Source organism: Podarcis muralis, chromosome 9 (genome assembly GCF_964188315.1).
Source record: "Podarcis muralis chromosome 9, rPodMur119.hap1.1, whole genome shotgun sequence".
Lineage (NCBI taxonomy): Eukaryota > Metazoa > Chordata > Lepidosauria > Squamata > Lacertidae > Podarcis > Podarcis muralis.
The window spans coordinates 30,217,018-30,230,965 of NC_135663.1; the positions used below are offsets into that span (position 1 = coordinate 30,217,018).

General features: G+C 40.9%; 1 protein-coding gene across 6 annotated transcripts in view; it reads right to left on the minus strand.

Annotated features, from left to right (window-relative positions):
* Nucleotides 1-6,098: 6,098 nt before the first annotated feature.
* Nucleotides 6,099-13,948, minus strand: part of ANKRD50 (ankyrin repeat domain 50) — a 44,189-nt gene continuing 36,339 nt past the window's right edge. For all 6 annotated transcript variants that reach the window (XM_028743043.2, XM_028743046.2, XM_028743047.2 and 3 more), the window contains 2 exons: nucleotides 9,835-13,385; nucleotides 6,099-9,000 (listed from right to left, as the gene is read on the minus strand). In XM_028743043.2, the coding sequence (XP_028598876.2) occupies nucleotides 9,838-13,385 (3,548 nt within the window). In that variant the 3' untranslated portion in view covers nucleotides 6,099-9,000; nucleotides 9,835-9,837. The remainder of the gene's footprint in view (nucleotides 9,001-9,834; nucleotides 13,386-13,948) is intronic.

Here is a 13,948-nt window from a genome sequence, read left to right on the forward strand (position 1 = left end):
GTATGCCATCTATCCTTGGAGGAAAAGTTGGGCTATCAATGCAATTTCATGGAAATATTATTTGGTGCTACCATTACAAGCAAAACATTCCTGTTCTCCTAGGAACCTAATAAACTGCACTTCTAAAGAAGTTCAGGTGGACAAGTGAGAAGAAGAAGAAGAAGAAGAAGAAGAAGAAGAAGAAGAAGAAGAAGAAGAAGAAAGCAGTGTAAGTGCAGTGCAAAGGTTAAAAAAAATCCAATTACTGCAGGAGTAAAGAGGCAGTAGAGAAGAAGCAATGTGATCCAGTCATTAAAGATCTAAAAGACTGCATAGTAAAAAAAAGAAAGAAAGAAAAGTAAATTGGATTTGGTTGCACTTTTTATTGATTTTGTTTTGCTGAAGTCATCCTGCAGAGCTTGGCTTCAGTTGGGGAAGAAAAGCAGAAAACAAAACATTTTTACTGGTTTTACTTGGGCAAGTACTTACCTGGAAGAATGTTATGCTCTGAAAGCAGCCTGACCAGCCATTTCTTGAACATGTGAGGGAATTATTTACCTTTAGATGCTATTGCAGCTGAAGTGCACAAAGAAAAAGAAGGGTCAAGCCTAAGTGGTAATACGGTGTGAAATACTAGCAGAACATATTGCAAGACAATTAAAATCCATTGACAAACTTGGATCTCGCATACATCTGAGACATATGCATCAGTTACCTGCCTTTTACCTATACTTACAAAAGAATTTTACATATGGAATTCAAGAGTTTGTCACTCCTTTTTATGGCACTACAATGATATGTTTCACATGTTTATTTATCAATACAATTCGTATCCTCCTCATCTTTCAAATATTGGTGAACACTGACCTGCATTATCCCATTTTAGCTTCATTAAGACAGTTAAGGCTGAGAGTGTGTGACTGACAGAATATCACCCAACAGGCTTCATGGCTGAGTTGAGATTTGAGCTCTGATTTCCCAAGCCAGCTCCATCACGTGAGTCATTCCATCACACTGACTCTTGGTGTCCAAGTTTTAGCCTCAATCTGTGGTTTCTACTTTTCATTTGTATATCAGAACTATGATTTAACCACACACAGCCTCATTATCTCCACTGAAATCAGGTGCTATTACTACTACTATTAAGAATGATGTATTTCAAGTATAGATCACCCTTTATTTAAAATCACAGAACAGTTTACAGGCATATGTCAATAGTTGGGTCATTTCCCACTTGGACTTATGAGATATGGTTCTTGAACGGATAAATTTATATCCATTTTAAAACACAAGACTGCAAAAATACCTTCTCCGATGCTCTCCGATGCAGGTCATAATGGCTGTGAACTATCTCCAGTATCAGAAGTTGCATGGCTCTGAAGTTGTATGTTTCTGAGAAGCATGAGTGGAGTGACTGCTCATATATATTCTCTTAAATTGTCAGCAAAATCGGAAAATGTGAGTGAGGAGACATCTGTTAGTAGAAACATTAAGAGGTCCTGTTTCCCTCACTGGTAGCTCCAAAGAGTTCTGGAGATTATGATTTATACCAATACAACTAAATTCCCACCACACATTGCAAAAAAGTTCTGGATCTTCTAAGCCTCTGGAAACTTTTATATATTGTGGGTTATCTTTTCTGGAACTGCAAGGTCCACGCAGACTATTTACAAATCTGACTTCAGCCCAAATTTGCCAGCTTCCAAATGAGAAGTTCTGATCAAGTGCCTATTTGAGAGGTGAAAATTTTCCTTGGACAACAGTCCTTCTTGACATTTGAAACACAAAAAGAACAAGTTAAAGAATGAATAAATGGGGGGGGGGACAACCCCAATTGGTTATAATATGCGGATGGAACAGTGGGGACATTTGTGAGAAAAAGGTTAAAATACACATTGTACTATGATTTAAAAGAGAATTTTTACAAAATGATTTATCATTGATACCTAACTCCTGAGAAGATATTTAGAATGTACAAAAATGTTCCAAATGCTTGTTGAAAGTGTCAAGAGCATGAAGCAACATTTTAGCATGCCCGGTGGATGTGTAAAAAAGCTAAAAGATATTGGATACAAAAACATACATACAGAGGATTTTGAAGGTTAATGTTCAACTGAAACCAGAACTGTTCCTACTGAGACTTATGGATATACACAGTTAGAAAGATTATGGGACTTTTTCAATATATGATTACAGCACAAACATGAAAAGATTCATCATTACCTACCATGGATGAATGGTTGTTAAAATTATTCGACTTATCTGAGATGGTGAAGTTGACGTGTTTAATCACAGAAAAATCATTGTCAACGTTTACTAAAGATTGGAGGCTGCTTAGAGACCCTTTGTGTGAAAAAGAAAATGAGCATAATATTTGGGTTTGAGGACTGAAGAGAATATTGGGTTATGTAAAGTGGATTTGTGGGTGTTTTCTTGGAGTGGATATGTTGAATAATTTTTTACATATGGCTGACAGGTGAAGAATGGGAAGTTCTCCTTTTTCTTTTGTCTTCATCTGCTCCCCTCTTTCTGCTCTGTGTTATTATTTAGTTTTTTAGCCTTGATAAAAAAGATATCTGATAATAATAATAATAATAATAATAATAATAATAATAATAATAATAATTTATTTGTACCCCGCCCATCTGGTTGGGTTTCCTTAGCCACTCTGGGTGGCTTCCAACAAGGATTAAAAATACATCAAAATAGCACACATTGAAAACTTCCCTGAACAGGGCTGCCTTCAGATGTCTTCCGAATGGTAGTTGTTTATCTCTTTGATATCTGATTGGAGGGTGTTCCACAGGGCGGGCGCCACTACCGAGAAGGCCCTTTGCCTGGTTCCCTGTAACTTTGCTTCTCGCAGTGAGGGACCGCCAGAAGGCCCTTGGCACTGGACCTCAGAGTCTGGGCAGAATGATGGGGAATCTTTGCATTCCCCTCAAACTTCAGTAACATTGACTTTGAACATTTCCCAACTACAGTTCCTGCTGTAATATGTATTCCAGAGGAATTCATAACTATGCAAGGCAGGTTAATGCAACCATTTCTCCACCACTTTTCACCTTTTGCTATCACATTATGTATTTGTCATCTACAGCAATTTCCATTTTTAATGAGTACCACTTCTGGAAAGGGCAGATAGTGAACTGAATTTTAAAATATTGTGACTATGACAAAGAGTGAACCTTCCAGGCTACCAGGATTAGCCTGGATTTCTTGGTGGTGGTAGTTTTCAATAACCCTCACAACAGATCACTGGATTTAATTTTCTTCTCTCCATATATAAGCAAAACATTTTAAGGGCACACACCATTTCCCAGCAAATTGTTCTGTTCTGCCAAGTCTCTGCAAGATTGAGTATGCATTTAGATGAATAATTTACAAGTCACCTCAATCGATATAAAAAAATTAAGTGCAGAGTACTCAAGTCCCCACAAGCAAAACCACCTCATCAAGGAAAATTATTAGCACACCTCTAGAGTCTACCATATAGATATTGATTATTTAATTATGTAAATAAGGCACAGCACACAAGTGAAGTTTAAAAATTAATCAGAGCTGGAAGGAAATCCAAGTCAATCTATTTTGGCTTCTTGTTCTAGAACATCACACATCAACCAATGTGCATTTCATAGAATGACATAACCCTTCACAGGTAAGTGCAAATATTGTAGCAGACCGAGCTGATCATTTAAATGTGTCATGGTACAACAAAAATCATGTAGCTAGGGCAAGCTAGTTACTTAAAAGGATTTGTGTAGCACCTTGGACAACAGGCTAGTTACATTACCCTCTGCCATTTAGGATATACAGGTCATACCTTGGTTTTCGAACAGCTTAGTTTTGAAACGTTTTGGCTCCCGAAAGCCGCAAACCCATAAGTGACTGTTTCGATTGGCAAACTATTTTTGGAAGCCAAACATCCGACGGGGTTTCCAATAGGCGCTCCTGCAGCCAATCAGAAGCTGAGCTTTGGTTTCCCAACATTTTGGAAGTCAAATGGACTTCTGAAATGGATTCCGTTCGACTTCCAAGGTACGACTGTAGATGTCTGACTGTGCTTTCTTGTGATTCAAAATCAGAAAGTACTGATACTCAAAACATCTGTATGAACAACTGTGGGTTGCTTGGCATATTTGCTTAAACATTCCATTTGAAATCAGCTCCATTTTCAAACCCATCAACACTTTCCTCCTTAGATGCCATTTGCCTTTGCTTAGATTGGGCTACTACCAATAACTCATTTTCAGGTTGTTGGTTTTTTTTTTGTTAACTCTGGGCAGGGGGAACTGAGGATGAAAGCCATATTTGGTATATAAAAACCCAGATTTTGTATCATGCATCTGACACATATTAACTCAATACAATTTTACTTCAGTTTTGGAGCACACTTGTAAACATATTGGGACTTGTGTTTGGTAAATGTGCTGAAATCTCTACCTTAAGGCAAGTTCTCTATGAATCCAGCACAGAGTTAGTTCAGTAATTTTTAATAATCACTTTTGGTCTTATAACTCATTTTGGATACTGACAGGCCCATGGGTCGTTAAAGGAATCTCCATAACACAACAATCATGCAAAATAAACGATGGAATTTCTTTTGAAACATGCAAAATAAATCAATGCAACTCCTGAAAATAACTATACAGTATTACACTATACAATCTCTATCACATATATACCCCAAAACCTATTATCATCTCAGGTGACAATAGATATATAAATATGCTATCAATGGACACCAGCTTTGATTTGAATCAGTGCAATGTGGATCATTATAACGTGTTTATAATGACAGATAAAATCTTCACAGAATTTCTATAAAACTTCTCAGAAGATAATAAAAACATTGGCACACGTGTAGGCTTTTTCTACTGTGTATCCAGTTTCTGGCATTGGAACGCTCTCCAGCATTGCAAAGTTGGAATCTGTAACCATTTCAAGCTTTCACTACTGTTGTTCATAAGGACTTTGAAAAGCTTCACATAATTCACTCTCCCAACTAGTCCCAAATGCAATTCACAAGTCAAGCTGTCCTAATACGCATAATAAAAGATATTTATAAGAGACAAGAGATATTTACAAGGTTTGAGCATACTACACCAATATGGGCCTGACTGCACTGGCTGCCAATTAGCTTGTAGGCCCTATTCAAAGTGCTGGTTTTGACCTATAAAGCCTTAAATGGCTCAGGACTGCTATACCTCAAGAACTGCTCTCTCCATATGAGCAAACCCAGACCTTGTGATCACTACCCAAGGCCCTTCTCCATGTGCCTCCTTCACTTGAGGTCCCTGAGGGCTGCAAAACAACAACGGGCCTTGTCTGTAGTGGCTTTCCATTTGTGGAATGCTCTCCCCAGGGAAGTTGGCCTGGTGCCTTCAATATATATTTTTAGGCACCAAAAAAAAACAGTCCCCTTCAACCAGACCTTGGGCTGATTAATATTCTAGGTAAAGGTAAAGGGGACCCCTGACCATTAGGTCCAGTTGTGACCGACTCTAGGGTTACAGCGCTCATCTCGCTTTATTGGCTGAGGGAGCCGGTGTACAGCTTCTGGGTCATGTGGTCAGCATGACTAAGCCACTTCTGGCGAACCAGAGCACCGCACAGAAACGCCATTTACCTTCCCGCCGGAGCGGTACCTATTTATCTACGTGCTTTCGAACTGCTAGGTTGGCAGGAGCAGGGACCGAGCAACGGGAGCTCACCCCGTCACAGGGATTTGAACCGCTGACCTTCTGACTGGCAAGTCCTAGGCTGTGTGGTTTAACCCACAGTGCCACCCGCATCCCTTCAATTAATATTCTATTATTATAGAATAGCATTAATATAGAATATTAATATTCTACAGCTTTTTAAATGTGTCTGCAGAAAGGGGGAGTTATTGTTTCACTGTTTTAATTATTGACTCGTTTTTATCCTGTATTTTGTTCTGTGAACCACCCTGAAATCTTGTGATGAAGGGCCGTATATAAATCTAATAAATAATAACAAGATACCACATTGCGTGTCCACATCCTTAACAGTATGCCATTTCCAAGCATGTTGGTACCTTTGTACCTAATATCGTTTTGCAGAGGATGAAAAAGGAGCAAGCAAATTGAAAACAAATGTCTGCTTGAAAAGCAAATATATTTATTATGCACTTTCATATACATAAGGATTTTTGCTTAATATAATACAAGAAATAAAATAAAAATTTTACAATGTGAAATTCAATGTACATTATAGGCTATTTACAATCCAATCCAGAAAAAAGTCTTAACTGTGCACCATGTTATTTGAAGAGTTTCAATGGAGGATAACGAGCATGAACAGACATTTGCATAGCAGCATAGTTGACAAGAGAAAATGATGCTTTAAGTAAAAACAAAGCCATTTCCCAATACTGATCATGACAAGGGTATCACTATAGTGTAAGATGCTAAGGTTTCGACAGGTAAATTTGCCATTCAATTCCCTTTTCAGGTGACTTCCCTGGCACACATATGGTACAGATATTAATGCTCATCAGTCTTTTCCCTAGTCTCCAATTATGAATTGTGACACTTTCTTTAGTTTCCTCTAGGGATGATTTTGGATAATATAGGGAAAAGAAAGGTGAAAGCAGAACCATAGATACAGAGATTTGTGAAACGAGAAAAAAAAGTAAGAAGTCTTGAATTCTGCTGCATTATAGCTGATCAGCCCTGCCAAGTCATGGCTTAGCAGAACTGAGCCACACACATCAATTCACAATTGCAAAGAAGACAGACCTGCCAATAATTCAGGGTGATTAATTTTACCTTTTTTTGAGAGAGAGGCCAGAAAAGCCAATATATTTTTTAAAAATCATACATTAAAGCAATGCGGAACAATCTCACACTCTTGTCAAATGGATATTTTTAAACAGAGAAACACATGCTGCATTCCTAAGCATTTCTGAAAATGTGCAGGAACTTTTTTTTTAATTATCTGAAAGGTAGCACTTTTCAGCTGACCTTCCTATAGCTGGTGTCTGCGTTTGGGCATGTTACCACCACCAGCTCTTTTAGAGACATTAAGATTATAGTCTGCTGAAAATCATGAAGACTTCTGCAATGCGTAGCCTTCTTGTGAAAATGGCCAGAAATATCACCATCTAGTCACAAGGTACATACTGTAATTTAAAAACACACAAATAAACAAATAAATATAATCTCAGCGACAGCCGAGATCCAGAGAGAAAGGCAGCCTTTAGGGATGTCTTTCTACAGATCAATACATCTAACATGAAAGAAGAGCTATATTCTTGTGCAGTGTTGAAAATATCCAGTACTTAAGTTCAGAGCAAGTTGGGAGTAATGATTTGACACTCTTACCAAGCAACATTTTTACCTCCGTACTTAGGTCAAGAATGGGGAACCTTTGGCTCTCCAGATATTAAGACTGCAGCTCCCATCATTCCTGACCAAGATAGGCCTGATGGAGTGGGGGAGATAAAAGATCTGGCCTGCCAGACACTAACGGTTCTCCACTCCTGTTTTACATGTAGAAGGGTCCATATCCAATCCCTTGCACTTTTAGATAACGCAGGAATGGGGAAACTGTGCTTCCATATGTTCTTGGACTACCACACCATTGGCCATGCTGACTGGGACTGATGGGAATGGGACGTCTGAAGGACCAGAGGCTCCTCACCCCTGAGTTAAAGGATCTCTGTTACAGGGCTGGGAACATACAGTGCTGGACTTAAGGGACCTAAGACCTGACTCCACCTGGAGCTATTTCATATGCTCAAAAGCAAAACCAGATAAGTCACTTTGGGTTGCCCTGGGCAAGAGAAAGCAGCTAGCAAATTTAAATAGTTACCATCATTTGCGTGGGTAGTATGAAAACTGGCCTCGATGCTGAAGAACTGTTCCTTCATAAACCACCTTCAAAACAAGTAGCAGAGACAGGACCCAATAAATTGCACTGTCGTACTCCACCCCAGGCTGAAGGTAAGTACCGAAGTTAGCCAATACTGTCACAAGAGTTGCTTTCCTTATGAGAAACATCTGAACAACACAGAAAACCAACTGTACATTACAGCAATGCAAATGTGATTTTACGTGTACAGAAGAGTAGCTTGTGTTTTGAGCCAGTTTACATATTCAAAATCTGCCCCACGTTACATGTTTGCTGCGGCTTCTGTTGCTTTACGCTCCCATGAGCAGATGCAGAATGCAATGCATAAACCAGATTCTCCACAGACTCAGACACTGATGCCTGAGACTGCAGTTGTGATTTCTGAGCTACCACAGGTGGTGTCGACTGTTGCTGTGGCTGTGATCTGGGGATGGGCCAATTCACATTATCTATTCTCCATGCAGAGAGTATTCTCTGAGGACAGATGGGGTCTTTTATGTGGATTTTGATCATGGTGGACCCTGCAGCAAAACAACAAAAAGTCTAATGGCACCTAAAGTCCTACATCAAAAGTATGCCGCAACACTTCTAGAAGTGGGTTCAAATAATTAACGGGAACTCTAGCTTGGGTCAATGGAGGAGGGGTTCCCTTAGTCTTTGAGGTGACATTGAACATTCCTTGTCTGTTTGACTGTGTGCAGAGTTTCTTTTGCACATGAATGTAAAATAAATACAGAAAGCATTGCTGTTTGTCACAAAGTCCACTGTGGCACATTTACACTGATAAAGCCTTCTGGAACAGAGAACTCAAATTTCTAGCTCTTAACAACTTTTCAGCTGTGTGAGTGGAAATACAACGTATCTTGTTCTGCTACTGAGGAAGAAAAGAAAGTGCTTATTCTGTGTAGTAAGTACAAAGTACACAAAATAATTTTTTTTCTGAAGCACAGAAGGTTACATTTAAGAAGGCAGCCTTATTTTTTTTTTCTTTAGGCACATTACAGTAATCAAGGTAACTGTACTGCAGTGATCACATTCGTAATTTTCAATGTGGTTCGACAAGCAAGACATGCTTTGATTCCAGCCCGGGTGACAAAACATTCCAGGCAGAAACTCTTCATTTTATTCATGGTGTCATGGAGCTGCCTTGAAAACAAAAAGAAAAGAAAACATAAAATCGTTACATTCTAAGTAGACCATCTCAAAACTATGAATAAGCTGCTGTATGTGGCAATCTATCTGATGCAGTTGTGATCACTGAAAATCTTGTACCTTAAGTTTGCTTATGCATTTTCTTTTGCAGGGACCAAGTTTGAAATGATAACACACACAGGGTCAGATAGCATGTTATTATGCTGCTTCCAGAAAAAGCACCATGCCAAGCAGTACAGCTTCATTAACAATGGTGGCTTGGCCATTCAATATGAGATAAAATTCATTTTCTTAAAAATATATGTGAAGCAGACACATCAAATAACTCATGTTAATAGTAATAGTAGCAGCAGCAGCAGCAGCAGCAGCAGTAGTAGTAGTAGCAGTAGTAATAATGATAATGATGATGATGATGATGATGATGATAATAATAATAATAATAATAATAATAATAATAATAATAATAATAATAATTTAAATGTACACATAGCATCCAGACATTGGTCAGAGGTGGCTGACATTGGTGTGCCAGACAGTTATCAGTCAGTGCTTCTGAACAGAAACTGAGCTACAGGATCCCACACTCTTATTGGTGGGAGTTGTGCAGAGGCATTGGAGAGAAGACTATTGTTATCAATGTGGATGCAACATGATGAGACTTACATGGGACGCCTCTGGCCTGTTAACACCATGAGCATGTAAGGTACTGATCTGGCTGCCCCCTGCCTCCAATCCTATTGAACAATGTTGATTGGTAAGGACATGAGGGCTTCTCCCCCTTGGCTTTTGATGCCTATCTGCATTGCCACCCTGCTGAAAGTGCCTCACCTCTTACAATGGTGTTTCCTTCTTATAGTTGAAGCTTGGGTCATTCCCCTCAATTTGAAGTTTTAAGGCTTGCTTAAGGCTCAGCTCCGTCTCTGCAGAAGGATAGCCTTCCAAAACCTCCTGATGCCCTCGGTCCTGTACTGTTCGTGGGACAGAAACTCTGCCAAGAAAAACCTGATTGCTCTGAAGGTGGTAGTTTGGATTAGTCATTATTCCATTTCTCTTTTTCTGCTCCCCACTTTGTTGGTGGATCAGGAACTGCTGTTGAGACCGGCAAACTTCCTGATGGGCTGGAGGGACTAAAATTTTACACTGAGTGTCACTAGGCATTGATTTAAGGGGCACGCCGGCCCCACATTTGGCAACAGGTATCCTTTTATCAAACTGAGTCATTTCATATTCAAGGACTTTTGGTTGAGAGGAGGTGCTCTGTTTCACCTTTTTCCCAGCAGACCCGGATTTGTTGGAATTCTCTGTTTTCCCCGTTTTGCTGGATTTTGTGGATTTCAAGCTGGGCTTCACCTGGCTCCATTCAAATTCGCTGTTTGGCGAACTATGATTCTGACTTAAGGAATGAGTTGTGGAGGAAGGAGAAACAATAGACTGCCTACTTCTACTGCGGGGTAACGAATGCTGCTGTATTTGTTCCGTAAAGGACATACTGTGGAAGCTGTCGATCGGTACTGTCTGGGCAGTTGCTGTAGATGAAGTTGTGCGCAGAGAAGAGTTTTTTGAGCTTTTCAATGAATTATTGGATAAGGAGGACTTTTGCCGATCAACTGTCGAATCGGGAGATTCAGAAGGAGAACTAAAGGCATGAGCTGGTCCATTAGACAAGCCACGCAAAGCAGGCTGCGTATCTCCCCCACCAGTGCTTCCCGAACTATTGGATTTTATGGTTAAGGATTGCATCTTTGAAGATGCCGATTGCAAAGGTTTTTGTTCCATTGTATGGACCGGAGAAGGAGTGCAGCCATTTAGAGTAGAAGCACCATATTTTTCCAGTAATTTAATTATCTGCGTGTGTCCATTTTTTGCAGCCACGCGCATAGCTGTGCGCCCAAATTGATCCGCATGATTTGGATCGGCACCGTGCTCCAGTAATATCTGCACAACATCGATGTGCCCTTCTTGGGCTGCAATGCAGAGTGCAGTAGCACCCTGATTGCACGTATGGTCCACTAGGGCCCCACGCTCTATCAAAAGCTGAACTACTTTGACATGGCCCTGCCACGCGGCAGACTGCAAAGCTGAGCGTTTCTCATTGTCTGCGGCATTCACATCAGCATGGTACGTGATCAGCATCTGTACCATCTCCACATGGCCCTGCCAGCAGGAAACATGGAGTGCCGTCCTTCCTTCAGCATCACTGGCTTCGACATTTGCACCATTTTCTAAAAAATACTCAGCCATTGTTAGCTGGTTTTCTAGAGCCAAGATATAAAGTGTAGGCCGGCCATCAGCATCTTTGTAATTCACATCAGCTCCGTGACTGAAAAGTAGCTCGACAATGTCTCTATGGCCTTCTAAAGCAGCAACACGGAGAGCGTTTCTCCCATCATAGCCCCTGTGATCAATGTTAGATTTGTTTTCCAGCAAGGTCTGCACACAATCATAGTGACCTTCCTGGGCAGCCAATATGAAGGCTATGCGCCCGTCGTTATCAATTTCATTTGTTCGAGCACCTTGTTCTATAAGTGCTTCACATATCAACCTGTGTCCTTCAAAAGCTGCCATGTGCAAAGGTGTCCATCCTGCATCGTCCCTATGATTCTCATCCAGCCCTCTATCCAGCAGAGTCCGTACTACTTCAACATTGCCTTGTGCAGAGGCTATACTAAGAACAGTCCGTCCTTCACTATCAATGCTATCCACAGCTGCCCCCCAAAACAAAAGAGTATTTACAACTGATGCATGGCCCATGGAAGCTGCAGCAAGAAGAGGAGTGCGGCCATTGTTGTCCGTATGGTCTACATCTGCTCCGCCTTCCAGAAGCAAGTCAACAACATCTACATGTCCTTCGTAGGCTGCCACTAGCAGTGGGGTCATGCCATCTTTGTCACAATGGTCCACCTCGGCGCCCCGGTCAATTAAAAGGCTCACAACTGAAGCATGTCCTTTACTGGCAGGTACACAAAGCGCTGCAACAGAGAGGGCAGTCCTTCCATCCACATCCTCATGGTTTACTTCTGCTCCGTGGTCCAACAGATGCTCCACAATCTCTTTATGCCCCATGTATGCTGCTGCAATTAAAGCAGTTCTACCTTCATTATCCGCTTTGTTGACCTCAGCCCCATGTTGCAACAGATTCAGCACAATATCTTCATGGCCTCCCCAAGCTGCTGCTCTCAAGGCTGTCCGACTGTCAGCGTCTGCACAGTCTACTTTTACTCCAGCATAGAGGAGTGCAGAAACCACCTCGGTATGCCCGCCCCAAGCTGCGGATCGCAGGGCTGTCCACCCATCATGGTCCGTGTGATTTATGTTAGCGCCGCACCCAATCAAACAGTTGACAACTTTGGTGTGGCCTTGCCGAGCAGCTAGAGTAAGTGCGGTCTGCCCATGCGTGTCTTCAATCTCTAAATCTGCTCCTCTGGAAACTAGCAGATTGACTACATCAAGATTGCCACTATATGCAGCGTTAGCCAAGAGTGTTCTACCATTTGAGTCACACTGGTTTACCGAAGCACCATTATCCAATAGGGTTCGAATAGAATCTTCTCTTTCCAAAGCCTGCCGTACAATGCAAGATGTCCGATCGTCCTCACTGTTGACATGAGCACCGGCTTTTACCAGCAACTGTAAAACTTCTTGTTCTTTGGGGATCAACGTTGACAAAGAGTCCTTGACAGGCGTACCATTCCAGATCATCCACAAAGCCAGTTCAGAGGTTTCCAGTTGCAAGTTGGAATCAATTAGGTGCAAAGCAAATTCTTGAGCCTCCAGAGGCGATAAATCCTTGGCTCGACAGGTGTAACTCATTGCAAGCATTCTGTGCCCTTCTGCTGCGTTGCACAAATATTTTTGTGTACAGTGCTTTACATCCAACAGCCATTCTGCAAAGCTGTAGTGAAAAAGGATCTTTGTGTTTCCGAGACCATCGACAAGAACTTTCGACAGAACATCTAGCTTGCGCTGGAAGTCCTCCATAGATAATGCCATGTTTTTGGTCCATACTGCATGGAACAATTCAACTGTAGTTAGTGGCCTGCAAGCAGCAAGGATTACATTCAGAATAGGTTGGACCTTTGCAAACTGTTTTCTCACAAAAAGTCTTTGACAAAGCCAAAGATAGAGGCCGTTGAGTGTCCCAGGGATATCGCGGATTTCTCGTAACATGATAAAGTTTTCCACTACTCCATCTAGGACACGCTCGAGATACAGAAAACATCCACTGCTTTTAATGTGAAGCTGATTCAACATTTCTGCAGTTTCTTTTGTGAGATGTTGTCTCAGTGCTTCTTCTTGATCTAAGCGATGAAGAATATACTGTTGGACATCTTTCACGATGTAAGCCTTTCGGAGATCATCAAGGCTTATCTTCCGAAAGCCTATAAGAAGAAAGGAAAGAGGGGAGGAAAGTAAGTTTTTCTGAAATTTAGTTGCAAAGAAGCTTATAATCGCTCATTGAATTTTTGCTGTTCTTAAGACGGTAGAAACGTTATTCTCCTAAAAAAGTGAAAGGGAGATGCCACTGAAAAGGTCTACCTAGTCACAAGAATGTAGTGCATATGTGCCATCTACATGTTGCAGAACCACCGCTCCCATCAGCCTCTACAAGCATGGACAATGACCAGGAATGATGCGAATTGTAGTTCACCAATATCTGGACGGCCAAAGATTTTCCATATCTGATGTAGCAGGAGGACAGAATATGGTGTTTGATTTGAAGATATGAGCTCAGTGTTGCTGTTTGCCCTTGGAAATAGTGTCTGGTTTTGGCATTCCTCCCAGAACTTTTTTTTTTCAGACTTAGAAAACATTACACAGTCTGCACGTACTTTTCTGGAACCAGTTCCAGAATGAAAGTAACAGCAAAATTTCAAGTGGATGAATTTAAGACTGCTTTTATATAGCTATTGCAATCTCAGCTCTCTTTTTGCAATCAACTAAC